At 39.7% G+C, this 21,596-nt stretch overlaps 1 protein-coding gene across 6 annotated transcripts in view; it reads right to left on the bottom strand.

The window, feature by feature from the left end:
- The window catches only part of RBMS3 (RNA binding motif single stranded interacting protein 3), a 742,307-nt gene that overhangs the window by 355,636 nt on the left and 365,075 nt on the right, over positions 1-21,596 (bottom strand). For 5 of the 6 annotated variants that reach the window (XM_061362639.1, XM_061362642.1, XM_061362646.1 and 2 more), the window contains one exon: positions 6,506-6,675. In XM_061362639.1, coding sequence (XP_061218623.1) covers positions 6,506-6,675 — 170 coding nt within the window. The remainder of the gene's footprint in view (positions 1-6,505; positions 6,676-21,596) is intronic. The other variant, XM_061362644.1, reaches the window with a different exon arrangement.

Consider the following 21,596-nt stretch of genomic DNA (forward strand, 5'->3'; position numbering starts at 1 on the left):
TTGAATCAGCAGATTTATTCCAGCAGGACACTTTTGTTGTGCTTGGCCCAACAGTACACCTTTCCCAATTTTACTTGAAATCTGGGGCTGTTGGAGTTTTTATTCTTTACCCTCAAGTGTGGACATTTCTTTGACTCCCATGAAGACTGATCTCTTCACCAGATTTCAGAGCCATTTACAGTTCTCATTACCAGGATACATCAAACCAAAACACATACTAAGATTTAAGCAGGCACTACTCTTTAGGATGCCCCATGGTTCTTACATGAGCTAAGTCCACTGAATGAGCACTCTCACCTTCATGCCCTCTCAGTCTTTGCTATATCACAGAACAGTGTCACCTGGTATTAATTACAAGAGAGACATAGATTATGTGTTTGAATGATTACAGAAACCACAGTGCACCTTGCTTTAACATACACAAGGTCACAGAACACAGTAAATTCCCTTAAGTCTCCAGAGATTACTTAAAAATACAGAAGCTGACACAAGCTAACATGCCAACGCTGTGTACATCTTAGACAGTTCGGGTTTGGTCTTCACCAGGGCCAGGATAACAACACCAGTTTACACTGGGTGCAAATTTGGTCTGACTTTATTTTTGAACAAAGGATTTACTCCAGGGTTCTTTTCGTCTTTGTGGTTTTGAGCTCACTATGGGGATCTTCTTTTTGTTAACCTTTATTTATAAAGGTTTATTTATAGTTCATGCTAATTACTTTTTATTAGCGTTATAATGCAGGGGAAAAAAAAGGAAAGGAAGGGATTTCACTTTCCCCACACCTTCATTTCATCAGTTCTAACATAATATGAATTTCTTGTTATTTTCACAAAGGAAAATTAAAATAGCTAGGAACGTGAAACTCTTGCTGCCTTAACACGTGGCAGAAACAGCCATTACAAACTTACTATAAAGGTCAGTCAAATTGAAAATGTTGTACTTGTTGCAGCTATTATCAAGACCCTGTCCTGAAAGGCACCTTGAATCCCTCTGAAACCTCAGTGAACTCAGCAGTTCTCTATGGGGGCTCACAGTTTATTTCAAAAATAGTCTAGTATTTAAGTAGTGTGTGTATTTTCAATTAATAACGTCAGTTACATTATCCTTGAGGCCAGCCCTTCAGCAGAATCCAAACAGTAGCAGTCTGAATATTTATTCAGATGTTCCATGGGACAAAACCAAGGACATTCAGAATGAAATGACAGGCTAAAATCTCACACTTGATGACCTGTCAAGGAGACAATCAGGATACCATCAAGAGAAAAAAACATAAAAGCGCCAAACAAAACCCCAACTAAAAAACAAAACACAACCCCAAAAAAACAAACAAACCCAAAACACTGAATAATCTGCACAAAATACGGATCTAGAAGCTATTTAGAGAAAGCAACACTCATGGCAAGCATGATTCAGTAAGTATTTCCCATATGTGGAAAGCTATTTGTCTGGGAGATTCTGTCTCACCTTCTTCACTAGTCAGCCTAAGCAGCATACTCACTGCTTTTTAGGTTTAGATGGTTTTACTGTTTGTTGTTCTAATTCATACTTTAATTTTACCCTGGACCACAAAGAAGTCAAAACTTGAAGGGTGACAAGTTAACTAACCCAAACAGAAATGAAGTACATGGAAATAGATTTCTGAAGGTACAAGACAGATGCAAGGGGAGACAACCAAGTCAGGGCAAACATATAAGTAAATTTAAACTATCAGATGTTTGAAATTCGAAGTAGCTATCTTTCAGATTACAGACCGAAAATTTCGATCATGAAAAATTCATGACTAACTCGAGATGAACAAGGAAATGAACAAGGCTTTTTAGTCAAATGTTGGGGGGTTTAAGCTACTTTTCCCAAATTCTGTTTCTCTTCTTCAAAACCTACTTTACCCTCTAAAAAACATTGGGTCAAAGTCATCCTCAGTGCAAACATGTAAAGAAATACAGACAGAAAGACCATAATCTTGAGAGACAAACTATGAGTTTTTGAAATGAAAATGAAAGCTCAAATGCTTAATATATGCGTGAGATTTCCTTCAGTCTGCACCGGAGTGTAGTTAGTAAGAATGGGATCTGTCCAGTACACCAACAGGGGACATCACCATCTGTGTATGTGCGTGGAATTCTTCTGAATGAAATATAAAACCATGCATGAAAATTAAGAGTGACAGGCTATGAATATTTCAAAGATAATAATTTATATTTTGCTTGTACAGTGACAGATCATGCACATTTTCCTGTTTATAATCTGTAATTTTACATCTTAAGGTTGATTATCTTTCCTTTTTGATGAAAAGCATATTTTGACTGGGAAGATACATGTATAATGGTGTGTACCACTGCACCAGCAGACTGTGTATGTCAGAAAAATAAATGCTAATGATGTGATATTAACTAATCTTTTCATGAAATATTTAATAATCACAGCCTTGTCGCATTTAATAATCACAATTTTAGACCTGTAAGTTCCAGTGATCAATAAACAGAATAAATAGAAAACCTCAAGACAGGTTAAAAAAGGCCAAGGTCCGTTTTTATAAGTTCCTTTACTCAGTGTTTTTAAAAATCCAGGAAATGATACACACATAAAAGAACAACAGATTCTTGCTTGCTAAACATTCCTATTCTCTCTTTTTTGATGTAACCTTTGACAGAGTATATAGGGTCCCAAATGATGCAGTGCAAGCTAACAGCTTCCTGCTGCAAAATAGAGTTTGATGCTGGACACTGTTTAAACCAAATGCTGAGGATCGGAAACACACCAAAATAAAGTTTTCCAATGGCAATTTTTATGTTTTATTTACTCAGCTACTGTACAGCCTATGATGACTTGTTTTCCTGTAGCTATATGAACAGTTTGACAGATTACTGTGACAAGGTTATTCTTAAATTGATAGAAGGTTTGATAGTGTCAGAACATTTGTCAGAAACGTCTGACATCACGTGTAATGGACTCTGCACTTCTAGCACCAATGGTACTCCAATCAGCTGTTTCCTGCTTAGTGTGTGAAACACAGCACCCCAAAACACACAGCTGAAATACAGAAAAGCAGGCAGGATTCACCAGAACAGCCTCATGCTTTAAAAAAACAATACTTATTAAAGGGTTTCTCTTCCATAACCCACCCAGCAACAGGCAATAAAATAAGATGTATTATGCGTCACTTAAAGGGTGGCCTCTCTGCTGGAGTAAATCTGGAAATGGGACGGATTATGATAAGTGTACATAACCAGAAGCATTTCAAGCATTTTCTGTACTTCTGAGAGATTGTCCTGGGTTCAGCAGTAGCAGTTATTTTTCTTCTTAGTAGCTGGTACAGTGCTGTGGTTTTCACTTTCAGCCTGAGAACAATGCTGATAACACCGATGTTTTTAGTTGCTGCTCAGTAATGTTCAGTCTGACCAAGGACTTTGTGAGTCTCATGCTCTGCCAGGGAGGAGGGGAAGCCGGGAGGAAGCAGAGACAGGACACCTGACCCAAACTAGCCAAAGAGGTATTCCATACCACAGCACATCATGCCCACTATATAAACTGGGGACAGTTACCCAGAAGGGCTAGATCACTGCTCGGTGGGGCTGGGTATCGGTCGGCAGGTGGTGAGCAGTTGTATTCTCTTCCCTTGTTATTTCCCTTATCGTTATCATTATTGGTGGCAGCAGCAGTGATTTGTGTTACACCTTAGTTACTGGACTGCTCTTATCTCAACCCATGGGAGTTACATTATTTTAATTCTCCTTCCCATCCCTCCAGGAGCTGGTGGGGGATGGGTAGAAAGAGGGAGGGAGGGAGCGAGCGGCTGCACGGTTCTGGGTTGCTGGCTGGGCTTAAACCATGGCAGAGAAATATTGTGGGTTTAGAACATTATTTCCCAGACCTGTCAAATGTCAGACATTAAAAGTGACAGTTGTACTGCTGGCAGCCTTGTCACATTCTAGAACAGAGGAAATGGGTTCAAAAGGGCTCATTTTAGGCACTGGCAGCTAGCCTAGGGGAACCAGTGTCCTAGACATAAGCTAGCTTTGGTGAATAGCTCTCTTAAATGCAACTCTTCAAAAATCTTGCACAGCAAAACAGTAATAAGTTTTATGGACTGGAATTCAGATTTTCACCTCACATCTTGCAGCAAATTAGACTAACACTTTGATGCAGGAAGACTAGGAGCCAGCACCTTCTGCTGTTTTGTGACAACCTGTTACATAAAGTCTTTCACACACAGACCCCAGACATGCAAGCTAAGAGAGCTCTACAGAAGACAACCATTTCTGAACAAATCTATGTCCTGCTTATATAGCTGCAGATTGCTGCTATACATACTGCAGTGGCAGGGGGAGAAGGGATATGAACCTTTATCCACCTCTACTATGTAACCATCTGCAAAGTTAATGTATTTCAATATATTACTTCTAAAATCTACATACTGCCATGATAAATTTTTGACTTTTCAGATATTTAAGTTTTCCTATACTATCTTTCCTTTTGCTTTGACAAATACCTCTAATATTCCAAAAAAAAAAAAAAAAAAAGACAGAACAACAATCTGGTTTCTCCTCACTTCCATACAGACAAAGGATAGAAAAATCAGCAAAACAAATGTCAGCATTTTTCCTAAAGAGCATCTGTTCACACAGGAACTCCATGATACTTAGACAAAGGACTCTAATCACAGAGCAGATTAAGTTTAGTAGAGTGCGTTAAAAATTTAGCCACAGTGCTGCAGGTAAGCTCTCAGATACTCACTGTGCACTTCCCATACACAGGGGTATACATAAGGGGTCTGAACTTTGTGATTCAAGTAGCACTGCTCATACCAGAGCCTCACCTCATGACTGCAGCACTAAGCGACAAAGCCATAAGGCTCTTGTAGGAATAGTTAGCTCATTCCTTATTGCTTGAAAGCATTTCTCTGAACTTGCAAAGGGTCAGACTGTAACAAGACGTATGGCAAACTAACTTTCTGAACATCAGCGGACTAGAGTCAATTTACACGTACTGAGGATCTGGCCATTAAACAGGGATTATCTGTGGCTGTCACAAGCAGGAAGTGTCACTGAATATAGCTTGTACAAACATTAGACAGGTACACTAGCAATTCAGCTTCCATGAAATACGAAAAACCACCAGCATGCTATGCTCCTGTGAGCAGTTTGCCCGTTTACCTGTAGCAGCTTTAATAGGAGAAAGTCACAGGGAAGAGATTCAAGCTCACATAATTCTGTTAAAGTCCAGATATCAACTGAAGTAAGATGGCTAGTTCCAATCCTAGCCAGCCATGTCCACATAAAGCATACTTAGGGGAGTCTTTCAGCACATTTGGTTAAAATCAGGAAAGACAGAATCACATAAAATTGTAGCATACCATTAAATTGTTACTCCTACAGCAAGATTCAAAGCAATATTTCGATTCAAACCATTAGATCAACCCCAGACTGCTCCTTACTTTACCAAACTTCATTTATTTGTTTAACCTATTTGCAATCTATTTGAAAGGCTGATTTGTGATGAAAGATACCAGAGATACTGTTGTCTTTTGCAATAGACAACTCTGTGGCAAAGCATTATAGTTCTGCATCATAACAAGAATTGATTTTTATTTTTCAAATCTCTCAATGTTCTTATTTCAACACAAAAAATAATGTGTTATCCTAAATTCCACCCAGATGATCCTAGTTTGGAATCTCAAAGTAAATTATTCCCCTCCATCATCACAGAGCCAACTAGGTTGGCAAAGATCCTTAAGATCATCAAGTCTAATCATTACTCCGCAAAGTCCACTGAAAACCACATGAATAATAATCAACCTCAGCAATCCACTCAGGTTCTCATTTCTACTCTCATTGCCCACTACATTCAGTCAAGTGAGAAGGGGCAAGAGGATGCAACATTTTAGGAAACAGTTCTTTTGATGATGCATGAGGAGCAAAGAGCTCCTTTCTGTTGCCTCTCCAGTTTCAACAGGAATAAAACACAATAAAACTGACATTTTTCAGCACAATGTGCAAACATGACTCAAGATAAACAGTGCTACTTTCTACACCATAATTTTTCAGTGGAACTGCAGATAATTATATATTAATTAGATGGTTACCAGGCCACCCTCAGTGGGTTTCATACTTCTCAGTCTTTGAGACAAGATGTGACAAATAACCAAAGTGGGACCACCCGTGTTTTGTTGTACACCAGGCTGTGATTCACAGATCACTGTAACTAAAATCTGTCATTAGGGAGGTTTTCTTGCCATGGAAATTCTTCTTTTAACATACAAAATAAACCCCACACATTAAAATAAACAGAAGACAATGTGAAGGCCCTCATGTCTCTATCCCTTAAAGTTCATTACAAGAAGACTTTCCAACAGACATTAATTACCTGCTCAAACTAAGGAATAACACTTGGCCTTCAAGTGCAGAAGGCTTCTGATGTCTTTTTGTGGACATCATAAGTGTAAACTGAAAGGCCAGCTTTGACAATTTCCTACCCAAAGACACAGAGTATATTAAGTGCACTTACGGCTGGCATAGCTTGATAAGGTCCTGATCAGTGGTGCCAGGTGGAAGGCCTCGAATGTACAGGTTGGTTTTACTCAACTGCTCTCCACTGCTGTTGTTGCTGCTGTTGTTGCTGCTGTTTGTGCTGGGGCTGGGAGGAGCCATGGGGTGGGGAGCTGGTGCATAGGACTGCTGGAAACAGAACAAAACAAAGCAGCTGTTACTGGAAAACAAAAGCATGGGGTGGACTCATGTGCTTTACCCAGGTAATTCCAGAGTTGTGTACTTAGGGCATGCTTGTCCTGATCGCCCCCGGTTGCCCACTCCTATAGCGTGTGCACGCACCCGGACCCAGGAACACCCTTCGAAATGCCAAACTGGGCTGAGATTTGGGGTTTAGCCGTGACTATGAGGTGAATTATGTTACCTTTAAAAAAAAAAAAAAAATCTTGAATCAAAGTAGCTCATTTATAAGCCTATTTTATTTAGATGACAAAATAAAGCTCAGAAATAACAGAGACTCAAGAGTGACAAGTATTAAAGGAAGAACTTAATCTGCTTTAAGAATACTCCAAGACACAAATAAGAGTATCTAGCCAAAGGTATAAAAGCCAATGCCAGAAGCCTAGTTAGCCTTTTCTAAACATGAGGAGCATCCAGTACATGCACAGTCAGGTGGCAGAGTCTTGGCTAGCCTGAGGGGAAAAAAAAACCCATCCAAACAGCCTGAAATGACTCTGTCTTTACGGGTGACTTTCACAATAGAGAAAAAGGGGTTGCAAAAGATGACCCAGCTAAGACCTCCTGCCCTCAAAATCTTACCACTTCTGAACAGCTACAAAGCACACACAACAACTGAGAAACACCACTTAAAAAGGGAGGAATTCTCACAGGGAAAACACCACTCTCTCCTAACTCCCTGGTAAATACATGCTGTGAAAGGAGACACACACATGCTATATAAATTACTTAAGTGCCTCTGATCCGGCACAACAGGGAATTTAAGCTGCTGCAACCATCCCTGGCTCTCTGACCAGAGTATGTACTCGCAGCACAGAGTACCTGTCAGGAGAACGGAGGAGTGATTGGAAGGAGAGGGCCATGTCCTCTCACCACTGTGACCTATGCAGGAAAGCTGGGATCTTAAGAGAGAAGTTGGGGAAGCTAAGGATTGCTGTGGGCCAAGGTTCCGGCTGGCGGTGAGGGAACTGGAGGCAGAGCTCCAGGAACACAGCTGCCTGCCCAGACATGGGAAATCCTATTTTCACAAGCTGATCACTGTATTCTGCTAGCAGTATGCATGATTACAACAGCAGGTAAATATTGGGCCAATGCTAAGCTAACCACGATGTGCTAATGGACTAATAAAAGCAAAACACCTGCAATTTTCATTACAGTAGTAGCAAAGACACTTCAGTAACTTCTAATAGGCTTGTTCTGCATTTAAGCCTTGAAGAGAGAAAAATATTTAAGTCTGTGAGTAATTTTGAGCACACTAATCAACTGCCCCTTTACTTTCAGCGGCACTACTTTAGTGCTTAGAATTGTGCCCGCACAAAATCAGAGCCTCAGTAGATGGACATTTTTACCTCTTTCAAACAAGTCCCTTCACTTAGAAGAATCAAAAAAAGTTGGAGAACATAAGGGGAGCATCAGTGATAAGTGAAGCTGAGAGGTTTTGATTAAATACATAAGTACCACATGTGCACTGATGCCTTTCCTGTTGCCTTCTCTTTCCTGCTTCCCAGTTTCTCCTATTTAAACCAGGAGAGCTGGAACATACAATCAGATGTCAGGACATCAGAATTTCTCTGCCTGCTTGTAACGTGACTCAAGTAGGAACCATTAAAAGGAAAAAATAGTTTCACAGACAGTGCAATGGCAACATGAGCAAGTAATGACATTACCTCTCATCTAGAGTAAAAGAGACAGGGCAACAAGCTTCCTTCCCTGAGTATCTGTGTAGATACTTTTGCTGACAATCAAAAGCACTTAATGCATATGGATCGTATTTCCCTGTACACACATTTTATCACTGGGTAATCCTCACCCGCCCAAGCTTCAATGTCATTCCCAGAAATAGACTGCTGAAGCAGCAGTTCCAGGTACCAGGCACAGGGAACCATCTTGACTGAACTCCAATGCTGTGGGCATGCCCTGGAAATGAGCTCTACGCTACAGCCATGGCACAGGCAAACTGCAGACAACAGTAACCTCCAACAAATACATAGACATGGGCACCTTAAAACATCCTGGATGAAAGCATATTTAAATGTGTGGGCACTCCACGGCCATGGTAAAGGTAGCTGTGACTGTATATAACACATGTTTGGCTTTAGCATACTGAGAACTCGGAAATATCCTGTGGTCATCTTACACATTTTTCTTATTGGTAAGATAAAATATAAATAATGTCAATATGACATTCTTACTGCTTTAGCCCACAACTCCATGTGAATGCACATAAATGATGTACAGCAAAGACAATTTTCTGTAAGCCAATAAAGTGCTATGTGCTTTAACTATTAATTGTTATAATTAGATATGTCTTAGAAAGGGAAAATGAGTAAACGGCCTACTGTCACACCAACCTAATAAGCAAGAAAAAAAGAGTGGAAATATACCTTTGAAACACAAAAAGCAATTTTCATTCTATTATAAGATCTTTATCCTCACACAGAGGAAAGCATTGGGGGCCTAATTCTAATTTAAGCTTAAGACATTTTATCCCTCTCGGCCAGCCGAAAGGAGACCTAGAAACGAACATGAATTACATTTACACTGATTTTAAGGCCACAGTTATAAAAAGACAGTCCTCGGTACACCCAGAGAATTAGGCCATGGGATAAGTGGTCTCTCAAGCAAGACCTGCTAAGTCTATACACACACAGATACCCAGGTTCATGACAGCATCCTGGGAGATGCTTTAAGGGTGGGTACAGAGGCAGACATATTCCACTTTGGAGGATGCTAATCTCCTTAGACTGGAAGGCATCGCTGTACTCCAAACCCTCTTCACTAATAAATCTCAGCCACTGCAGCCCACAGTAATTGTCATGCGTATCTAATACTCCAGAAAGACTACAAAATTGCCTGTACTAGGGCTGATGACATCTTTTGGTCAGTTTCCAAACTAAAAGCTTTGGGTCAGGAGAAAGCTTTGAATTCTTGTTTCCTGAGCTGATGAGTGTATGACTGATGGCAGAAGTATGCGATTTGCCTCCAAATGAGCAAAGGGTCTGGTTCGTTAATCTCTGCGTAATAACTGGAGTGAAATTAATGGCAACCTGATGATGATCCCAGATATGGACCACTTGCTACAGGATCCCGGACGATGCCAAAGGGGGGCATTGTCTGGGAAGCTATGTGCACACCTTACAGCAGGGAATTCATGCCTTGTTCTGGTGTTGGCCCCCTCCATGTCTGGGGCCAAAGCACTTAACTTCTCTACCACAAGAGCTATGAGGAGCACTGCTTTCCAGATTGGCCCAAAACACCCTGACACCAGCTGTAGAAATAAGGGAAAGACATTTTGCCAACACAGCCAAGCACAGGACCTGCAGTGTTAGAAAAAGAGCGTTAGGCAAAACTTACAAGTTTTACATCAAAAGGAAGCTGGAATTCAGACCTGGCTTTGCCATTAATTTTTCAAATAACCAGTGCAACCAACTCATTTTCCAGTTCTCATGCTTCATTATTCAGAGGGGAGTATGTGGGGAATGAAATGTTTAGTAGATCATTCCAAGCAGCTTATTAATTTAGCATGGTTGGCTAATAGGATTTGTTTTCATCTGTAAAAAATGAATGAAATTTCTCCTTCTTTATTATTTAAAAGCAAGAAATTAATGTGCTTAATTCTTATCCAGCCTCATGAACACACTCTTGTGCTTAAAACCCTACCACTGAGCTTTCTGAAGCAAAGTGTCCCACACAAGTGCACACAGCTAAGCATGAATAATGAGACACCTTGGTCTTTCTTACTCAATAAGCCAGAAATGCTGAACCAGAAACATCTTGGTTACTAAATTAACATCCCTCCTCCTTTCCAGCATCCAACCTCCTTTCACAAGAATGGTATTTATCTTCCCATGGCAACCACAGTACTCTTACGTATTTTTTCACTTGTTGCAAGGTTAGTCTGATGCTTTTCTCTTCCAAAGCAAAACACTACTTAAAAAAGACAAATTTCAACTATTTTTCATGTACAATTCCTTTTGGATAGGAGTCACAGGCCCCAGATGCCAAGTAGTAGAGTCTGCTTTATTAGCAGCAGCTGGCTCCTTGGCAGGCTTCTGAGGCAGTCAGGCTTGTGGTTTTGGAGTGGCCTCAGAGCCTAGCATGCAGCTGGACAGCTATGCTAGCAGACTAGCCAATTTGTTTGTATTCACCTTTGACTATCCCAAATTTGTCCTCTTTAATCCACTTGAAAGAAAGATCTTGGAAAGATTGCTCATTAACACTGACGCACTGACTTTTCCTATCATAGTGCATAATTTGTATTTAAAAAAAAATGAGCATAACACACAGACCTGCATTAAAACGTGTTATTTAAGCAATTGTGAACACACACTATCCATTTCACTCTGAATGGAGTGTTTTCCAGCTGCTAGATTCATCTCACTTAGAGCCCAATTGCCACAAAATACCCTTAGCTCCCGATTGAGAGAATAAAATAAGGCAAAGTAAATATAAATAAATTGTGCAAATATCAGTTTACCGCTCACACTAGCAAAACACAGCTCTCTTTACACCCTACTGTAGAAAGGAGTAATTTTTGAGCTGGAGGGTTCTTACTGGCCAATTATAGTAATGATGATGAGAGGATGCCACCAACTTAACAGCCCGTTGATGGGAATTTGGAGCTGACTGAACAGAAAACCTCATACTAAGCAAAAGACAATCACAGTTGAAGAGAACCCAGAGAGTTAGGGCAAATATACTAAGAGTTACAGAAGCAACTCTACTGTCTTTGGCTGGTTCCCTCAGTGAGGAGTAGCACCAAAAGATAAGCTGTATTTCTCATCCATAGCCAGGTAGAACAGAAAAGTGGATAAAAGATGAGCACTGAAATGTGTCACACACAAACCTCCTGTATTTTAGAAATGCTGTGATCAAGGGAGCTCAAGGCATAATTTTCTTTCTCAGCTTGTAGGGCATTCATTGTTCTTGCAGAATCGACCCATGACTGTTGTCTAGGTCCTATCTAGCTAATGAAGGCCTGGAAGACAGAGCTCCTCTTGGACACTTCCTCATGTAGCCAAGTCCTTCCTTAGACACCCAACAGAAAACACAGATACAACAGCACACATTTTCTAACCCCTCTGCACAGTGACAAAGCTTACTGAACTGTTTCCATAGAAGTACATACATCCCACCACTTGGCAATGTTTTCCATCTGGAAAAGAATGGCATGTAAAAATGCAAGTAAATTCAGAAGAGGAATACAGACAGTAAGCTTCAAAGTCTGCTCTATCACAGTTTCTTCAATCAAAGAAACCAGAACACACCTCAAGAGGATTTTGATTTCTCTGAATCCCTTGCAAGGCCTTTAAATGTGATTTGCTGGATACAAGGCTGGTGAGTCAGAGCTTCTGGGTTAAGCATTCTGTACTGCCACTACATCACCGATTCCTTATGTCCCAGTTTACCAGTTCGTCATGATTCCTCCTTACCTTTTCAAAGCTTATAAGATGCTATGTGATTACTGGATGAAAGATGTTACTGAGGACTGCAATATTACATTATTATAAGATGAGGAAAATACTACTAAAATGTAACTTAACAACTAAAGTTATCCTTAATTATTTTGCAGATAAAAATTTTTTCTGCATAAAATTATTTAGCTACCCTGTAGCCAAACTGAATGAATGAAACCATTTTAAAGCTTAAATAAAATTTCAATCCAATTAGGTTTCTAAATAAAAATAATTATTTTATTTAAAAACAAACTTGTAATTCTTCAGTCACTGTGCTATCTTGCTCATGCTTCTTGTATACATTGAATTTACAGTGGGGTTTTTTCATTCTATTCCAAACAATGTCTTTAGTCCACAGGAAAAAGTTGTCATTGTGTTTTGCTTAAAAATCACTTGTGAAAAATTACAATTATTAAAAAAAAAAAACCCACAAAAAAAAAAAATCAGTCTTTCAGTAGGCATGTTAGCTATTCAGCAGTCAGATAAGTTAGTAGATAGTTTGAGATCTTTGTTTCACAGACAAAGCTGTTGGAATTAGTAGACTAAATGCTCCTGGGGCTTACAGTTCCCTTGAACCTGGCACAAAGCACTATAGGTCCATAAAGCAGAAGCTCAGGCAACATTTGGCTCAATTTTCTTTGATCTAAAATACGTTTCTTCCAAATCATGACTGCCCAGCTTTTAGCATTTTATAAACACAAGTAGACAATATATAGGAAGCAAGGCATCCACAGGAAGAGGATGAAGTCCTTTATTGGACAGTACCTGCAAAGCAGGTCTCATTTTATACATTTTTTTGCATTAAAACCGAAGCAACAGCCAAACAAAAGCAATTCACTCTTCTTGGCTATCTTTTAGAGCACTGAGAGTTTAGCAATCACTACCCAGGGTGACATACACAAGAAGCCTGAAAATTTTCTCACTGATCACAGTATCTTTTCAGACAGACTGAAATACATCAAACTATACATCACTTCATTTCCCACCGTTACTAATAGGAAACTTGAAAAGCAAATTGGTCATGTGGAAAGCGGTTTATTTTGAAGTACATTTAAGCTTAAATAATAAAGTGGATTAGAATACATATCAGCAGGGGAGACTGATGATCATCTTGCCTGAGGATGAACAGGCCCGAGCAAAACCCAATCCAAGACAAGGGAACATGGGAGAGATAAAGAACATCGTCTGCAGACTGAGAATGTCCTGGCCATTGCTGTCCCACTGGGTTTAGGTCACTAAATAAATACAAGCTGCCAACTTCAGCCCTTCACCCTCTCCCCCCCTACACGTTGCTAAACCAAAGATAAAACTGCCTATCCCTCATAAGCAATATTCCATTTATCTGTGGACTGCCTGCCATTCTGGACTAAACTATGGTAGCTTCCCTGAATTTAGGGCTTCTCACATCCAGACAGGAGGGTAACAGTTTAGACCTTAGCACTAAAAAACCAAAGACTAGGAATGAGAGTTGTGTCACCAAATAAATATTTTCCATAGCAGAAAATAGCCTTCAGTCTTGTGTCCTCCCATTTATTTGATTGCAGGAGGCTCCCATGACAGATTATTCCTGTGGCATTATTTCTCAGAAAGGGAGAAGAATTTTTTCTATAAAGTATTTCGGCAGTTTGGCAAACTCGTAAACAATATATTATTTGACATAAATTATTGTTATTGCTTCATTATCCAGTCCAGCATATTGTATTGATGTACTGAGACTAAACATGAACAGAATCTAGACCTTAAAAACACTAAATCTGGGCAACTGGGATGATAACACGTTGCAATTCCCTAATAAGAATATTTTAGAGCAGATCGAAATATGACAGCAATTACTGCCTGTGATACAATGACCTTGGGGTAAAAGAAGGGGGAGAAACTACAAATTTAAGCAGAAATTATTGTTTGTGTTTACATTTCCATATAGCCAGTTCTGGGGCTACAATGATAAGTTCTCAGTCCATGTGAAGGTTAAGAATAGAAATGCAGTTTAAAAGGCATACTTAACTTTTCACACTTTTCAAACATTTATGAAAACAAACGTTTCTGTTTCTGAGAAACTACATGTACTCTCTGGGTATTTGTTTACATGTGGCAGACTAAAAGTATCTTGGAAATGAGATGCAGGAGGCACATGCTTCATTGTGTATCTTTTCTTCACACAGTCCACAAGTACCACAGCATCAACACTTGTGCAAGGACCTTAGAGTAAAAGCCCATCCCACAGAACTGAACTTAAAGCACAGGAAAAAAAGCCAAAACATCAATATCATCTCTTTTGTTTCCACATGAGGATTTGACAAGCAGAGATCAAAACCAGATGTGTTTTCATTCTGCAAAAATAAAGCCCAACCAAAAAGGTTTTTCAAGATCCAGCCCAAGTTTCCTCAGTTTGTCTTTCTTACGGAAGAATGAAGCAGGAAGTCTGCCACTGTTGGGTTAAGCATCCCATCATCATCCAGTGTTACCGCAACAACGTTTTGTAGATGTTTAAGAGGAATCTCTGCCCCCTCCACCCAGTTCTATATAAAGATGAGTTGTACCTCCCATCCTGCAGCCAAAGGAATCCACGGAACACAGAGTCTGGGAAAGGTCTGTCCCAAATATAACAGCGTGACACCATCAGGACAGAATTTGGGGCATTCCACAATAGCAGGAGTTCATGTTTTCTTTGAGACTCCTTGGGCTACAGCAATGCACTGCTCCCAGGCTGGGGGCCAGAGGATGCCCACAGAAGATATGAACCACTACAAACCTCTCTACATTCTTGCTTCTGGTGCAAACTCCTCTAACAAGTACATAATAGCAAATACTTTTAAAAAAAAAATGCCCATAAAAAGTCATTACTGTTCATACTGAACTAGGAAGGAGACAATCAACCTCTTAAGACCAATGAATGTAATGTCATTTAAGGGACAGCTAGAAAGCCTTTCAACAGTAAGCTGATACAGCAGGGATAAGAATCTAATGGTAGCAATTAGGACTTAGAAATCAGCCTATGGACATAGTTGGCCAAGGTAGTGCTGGGTACCTTCACACTTCTGACATTCCTGAGCACTGTACCATGAAAAGCTAAGGGACATAGGAAAGCTGGGGTGGCCATGCATAGGGCTCATAACAGGCAGCTGGGTCTGAAACCCCATGTTAGGAACCTCTCTATCCCATTCCATGTTCTTCTCTACATTCTTAAAACAAGTTGTCTGTGTAAGAGAGTGAATGTTATAACTGAAGTCACCATTACAAATGAGCTAGAACACTCTTTGGTCCCACATAAAGAGTGAGGTGAAGGAATGGGTCTCTGCAAGACCCCGAAGGAACTTGGTAATGAGGTGAATTACAGACCTTCATCAAGCCAAAGGCAGTTTTGAGCATGACATTACCAAAAACCATGGAACACACAAAACATTAAGTACCTGGGAAAGTGAGCACGATTTGCCATAATACATTTTGTGATTTAAGCACTTACATTTTCAGCTAGTGTCACTACGTGCTCGAACTCATATGCTAAGGAAGTTGAACACAGATAAACATGCTCTACTGCAGACTCTGGGCCCTTATAAAATCTCAGTTTCCTCCAGAATTCATGTGGCAGAAATGGGAGGTAGTGTGGGAAATGCTATTTAATTTCCTTTGATTTAACAAGCATCTACTATAATTTACATTTCAATTTTCTTCTAGACATCAATCAAATCCACTTGACGTAAAACTTACTAAAACTAAATAATTAATGCAAAAAATAGAGAATCCGTTTATTTTTTGAATTTGCAGAATTACACTCACTTTATTTACAGGTAATTCTATTTTATTTCCTTAGAGTTCAATTTCTGTAAATGATATTGGTTTTGAGTATTAATTTAAGCATGCTGTGAGTGTGCAAAAACTCCAGCACTCCTGTCTTTTTGTATATATGCAATAACACCCTATTTCTGTTTCCATTCATACTCTTATTAAAAAAATCATCTTTACCTTAGGATGAATTGAAGCCTGAGCAATAAACTCTCAAGATACATCCCATATTCATACCAAATGCAGACTGAGATTATTGGGCCATGTGTGTAACTAAATGCCACAGCAGCTACTGCCACTGTGAACTGGGAATGCCCACAGGACTACTAAATGATGAAAATCTCCTCCTAAATTTTGTAATACTTGAAGCCACTAGAAGATGACAACTCTTTCTTAGCAGCTACTGAGATTCTGACATCTGTTTTTGCTGGAAGGTAAATAAAGATCTTGAACTTATTCAAAAAGTAAAAATAATTTTAGAATGTCCATTTTGCTTCAAAATCGGTGAATCTGAATATGCATAAATCTGCTGTGCTATTTAGACAAAAGACCCATAATTTCTTACACTGTAATCTTGTATTATTCAGGAAGTCCCTTCCCTTCTAATACCTTCTTCTTCCTTCAATGTTTCCACCATCTCTGGTTTGTATCACTTTAGCAGGAGATGGTGGGGAAGAGGGGGGAGAAGAGGCCTAAATTTACTAAGGTAGAAGTTCTTGGTCTCTTCTTCAGCAACAGATTCTGCTTCTGTGCTTGCCCAAAGTTTCAAATGTCATTTGACTCACACACTCAAAAATGTTGACTCAATATCCATACAAAACTAAGAGCTCCACAAAAGTAACCTACCCTCTTCCCCCCCCCCCCCCAATATGCACAAAATGGCTCATAACAAGAGCGAAAACTTAATTTCATCATGACAACTTTCTTTTCTCATTTCCCTAAAATCATCATTATTTTCTGCTAATTGTTGTGGGATGATGAGCAAAGTATCTTGCTAACACACAGAGATTTAGCAGAAGTTGTTTCGCCTAAACCATTTTGAGCTTTGTGCCATGGACTTTTTTCCATACTGTGCGTCACAATATGAAGAACCTGAACTATGATCAGAAGTGAAGAGCCTTGCAACCTGGGGACTCAGCTGCTTTGTTATGCATCTGTGTAAAATCCAACAGAACACTAATTTGGATAATGAGGTGCTCCTGTTGCAAGTTACAGGAATTCAGACAAATAAGACGTGCTAAAATTCCTGAAACAAACCAGAAAAGTTTCTTCTGAAAAATAAAAGATTCTAACACATTCAGCTGTATTTATTATGTTTTTTGTCCAAATTACACATTTCTTGATAAACAAGAGCTTAACTTTCTTTCTGCACTGCCACACTGCCTCCAGTCTCTTTGGTTAAGTTCCTGGCTTTCTGACCTTTTAATATTCTTCATTCATGATTTATTTTTTAAGTCTGCATTTTTTTCTCTGCAAATAATATGTACTTGAAGTAATTTCAAATGTTAAATCAGGATCGGTAAAATAAGAAAACCTTCTTAATACATTTCCTTAATAAATGTTGTACCAAGCCTTAGAATAAAAGCTTAAAGAATGTCAGCATGTAACAATAAGGTTTATATCTCACACTGGACACATAAAAATATTTTTAAAGTCTTAATATCACTTAATACCACTGTCATAGACTCATATGCACAAGATGTTGAGCAAAAAAATGAATTCAAGTCTAAAATGAAAAATAATTTACATACAAAACCAGAATGGGGAGAGTGACAACAATGCTTCTAACAAAACAATAATCAGATTGTAACAAATACATACCATGTTACCAGCTGGAGCAGATATTAGTTACAAATACCAGAGCAATAAGGTTGTCCATGGGCATGCTGGCAGTAAAAGGAACACAAAAGAAAACATTTGCTCACTGCTGGATAGGGCAGGGGACTAGTGGCAAAGGGTACGGAACAGATGGAGGCAATTGGCACTTTCTTTGACTCAGTATCCACCGGCAAGGTCTTCTCAGGTCTCTCTGCCTAGTAGTAGGGCCTGGGGTGAGAGGTTCTGCCCCCAGAAGAGAAGTTAGAAAGTACTCCAGGAAACCAGTTACATGCTACTCAATAACAACTGCAAAGGAGCCAATGCCACCGAGAGGTTGCTCTGTCCTCCCTCTGAAAGGCCACGGCAACTGGAGGCCATCAGGATGTTCCTCATGACTGGATAAAGGCAAACATTACACTTGTCTTCAAAAGAGGGAGGATACCGGCTACAGCAGGCTGGCCACAGCCTGCCAAAACTAAAGAGAAAAGCCTCGTAGAAGCTGTGTCTAAGCACATGAGGGCCAAGCACTGAGAGCAGCCACCATGGATGATCTAGGGTAAATAACACTTGGCCACTTGCTTGTCTTCTGTGTTGAGACAACCAGCTCTACAAACTGGGGGAGAGGACTGGAAGTTGTTTATCATGACTTTAGCAAGTCCTGCAATATGGCACCTTCACAACAAGCTGGAAGACAGGAGGAAGTACACTCTCACTGAGATTGCAGGTAACAGCAACCTGGGGACAACAGCTGACTGACTAGGGAAAAGGGTGTGCTGGTCTTGCCTGGTGTAGAGTTAATTTCCTCCTGTCTCAAAATATTAGTATTCAGTATATCCAATGCTATATAAGAAAGAATTACTCAACACAAAACTCCTTCACCTCACACATTATGTATATTAAAAACCCTCCAAGTTTCCTTACAGAACAAATGACTACTAAGTGATTTCTGCATGCGCAGATACATCCTATAATCAAATTCAACTGCACAGAAAGGATTTACTAAAACTGACACATCTGAACTTTATTCCTTTGCTATGCTTTGACCTCAAGTTTAGTTCATTTGCTAAAGTCATTATTAAACAACGTTCTACACAGATTTCAGCAGCAGTAATATTTACATTAATGTGATATCCTTGGGTTAAAGGAATTAGAAATGCTGAAAATCCTATTCCTCAGCTTCTTTGAAGATGTAGTCTAAGGAAACACTGTCTAAGAGAAAACAGTGCCATTTTAAAGGCAGTCTGGTTTTCGATTATTTTAAATAAAATCAACCGGAAGATCTTTACAAATCTCTGAGACTGATTTAGTGTGTGGTGTCCCTGCCCCTGGCAGGGGGTTGGAAGTAGATGATCTTAAGGTGCTTTCCAACCCTAACTATTCTATGTTTCTATGATAAAGTTACACAATTAATGCCACTGCCAGCTGCCATCAGATAGTCAAAGTACAATTCCTGTAAGATTTAAAATTAAATGCACCCCTAGATATAATAAACACCTCCTTCTTAAAACAGGGAAGGCAGTCTGACTCCCCCAGTCATATAAAGGCATAGCTCCCAAAGGGCAGTGTATTCAGACCAGGTAGTCAGAGTATCTAGGCTCAATATCAGACATAGAATGCCACATGCAGCAGATCTAAAGTGGTAGCTACAACTTAAACCTCAACTCTGGGGACTTTGGCACAAGAAAACTTGAAAAATAACTTCTTCAGTGATCTTAAAACTGTAACAGTACACTCGAGGAAATGAGCATCAATACTGCCAGTCTCCAAGGTGTGTTTGAGGACACTGCAGGACTGAATCCTCCTTACAACCCAAGGCACTAAACTACAATTAAATACCTCTGCAAATGCTGGGGTCTTGTGAAAAGCAGAACATAATATAATAAGGTATTTAAATGACCACATGGTAACGACTACTCACATGGGATCCAAATTCAGATTGCATGGGCTCATGAAGAAGTCCAACATTTCCTAACTTCCTGACTGCATAACCTTAAAATAAATAACAGAGTCTAACAGCAGAAGCTGACAGTTACTTTTGTAAGAAACACCACATTTGGGAAAACAAAAAGCCCACCTAGCAGAGTGCTTTACATTTGGGAGTTGCTAATAGCAGGTCTTTTGGGAAATGGCGTAAGAAATGCAAGCAGAGAGTAATTATTCCCAGTACACCTTCTACTTTGCGACTTCCCAACCAGAAGCTGTATGTGGACCATCAACCTAACACATACCAAATGTTCTACCTCTTCTATGATCTGACCAGTTTAGACTTTAGCCCTCTAAAAACATCTTTGTGGGAATCAGTTTTAGAATTTAATATATTAAAGAAAACATTTTTTAAAATCTATTTATTTTAAATCTGCCACAAAAAAAAAGTAAGTTGTGCTGCTTCCCCTCATCCTCGTTTTACAAGGAAAATTTTGCAGTGGTTCTTTTTTCACCTTTCTCCCATTCAGAACATTTTACCTGAAACTGCCACACTGTATCCCATGTCTTACATAGACAATCCTCAAAAACATGAGGAAGGGCAGCCACCCAGTCAGAACTCTTTTAACTCTAGTGGTGTTAAATACCCAAATCATCTCTCATACACCTAATATTTTGTTTGTAATAGCTTGCCACTAAATTTCCTTTCTTGACCCTAGGGCTAACATAGTCCCTGCAGGGCAAAAAGTCTTTCTATACAGTAAACACCCTGTTGCCAGGCTATCATATATTTCACTGAGGTCCATTTATCATTACAATTCCCTCATCCTACCAGCCCAAATAGGCAAAACTCTGCTGCAGAGGAGGGAATCTATGCAGCGATGTGGCTTTGCTTCAAGAGACCCTGCCATAGCTTTCTGCTGCCAAACAGAGCCTGGCTCTCTCTGTCCCTGTCTCTGGCTCCCCGCACTCAAGACCTCTGGAAGAGCCTTTGTTACCAGCAGACCTTTGACAATCCACTGGTCTGCCAGGGATGATCACAGTTTAAAAGTTCCTTTGCAGGCTGCATACTGAGGGTTTCTGAGCCACAAGTGGCCCCTTGGCATCCTCCTCCCTTTCCTTCCTTCCCCGCTTCTAAACAGCAGCAGCTACATAAAGATGCTTCAGAGCATCTGGAAGGACAGGAATTGTTCAGGCTCTAATAGCAAATTGGGCAAGTACAGGTAAGGGTCAATATGCAGAGTGATTCCTGCAATTAATACCATAGCTCCATAAAATACAGCCACAGCTATGAAGTCACACATGTGCATTCATTACCTTTCTCAGTCTAAATATCATACATTTATTCAGCAAAGAAACAGTTTTTCTTTTTTCATTCATGCTTTTTACAATCTTTGGTAATTCGTCTGAAGTAAACTAACTACTGCATCAACACAAGCCAAGAAATCAAGACTTTGAAATATCCTCTCTCCCAGTACCACCACGTACGATGGCACACAGAATGGTTTTCCTTAAAGCACTACCCTCCACAAGCATTAACTGCCAGATTTCTGCAGTGACAGTCTGCAAGGCTAAAATTAGCAAGCAACACCTTCCCTTGCACCTCATCACATGATAGGAAACAAACATAAATAGGGAAATACAATATGTTCCTAAAGGCAAAGTCTGAATACTTTCATCTCCATAACAGTTTAGAATTAAAGGACACTTACACAAGCAATTCCTCATGATACATCATCTGTTACTAGTGTTATAAGTCATTTTCTGCATAGTTAAAAAGTTGACCACCTCTAAATATGCTCCTTCACAACTCAGTCTGGCCTTGATCAGATTACTTTATGTCTATGCTACAGACAAATTGTTTTATTAGGCACCAGTATGTTTCCAGATGTC

Source organism: Neopsephotus bourkii, unplaced genomic scaffold, assembly GCF_033783945.1.
Source record: "Neopsephotus bourkii isolate Nb327-2 ecotype Australia unplaced genomic scaffold, CSIRO-AGI_Nbou_v1 NB_1132, whole genome shotgun sequence".
NCBI classification, from domain to species: Eukaryota; Metazoa; Chordata; class Aves; order Psittaciformes; family Psittacidae; genus Neopsephotus; species Neopsephotus bourkii.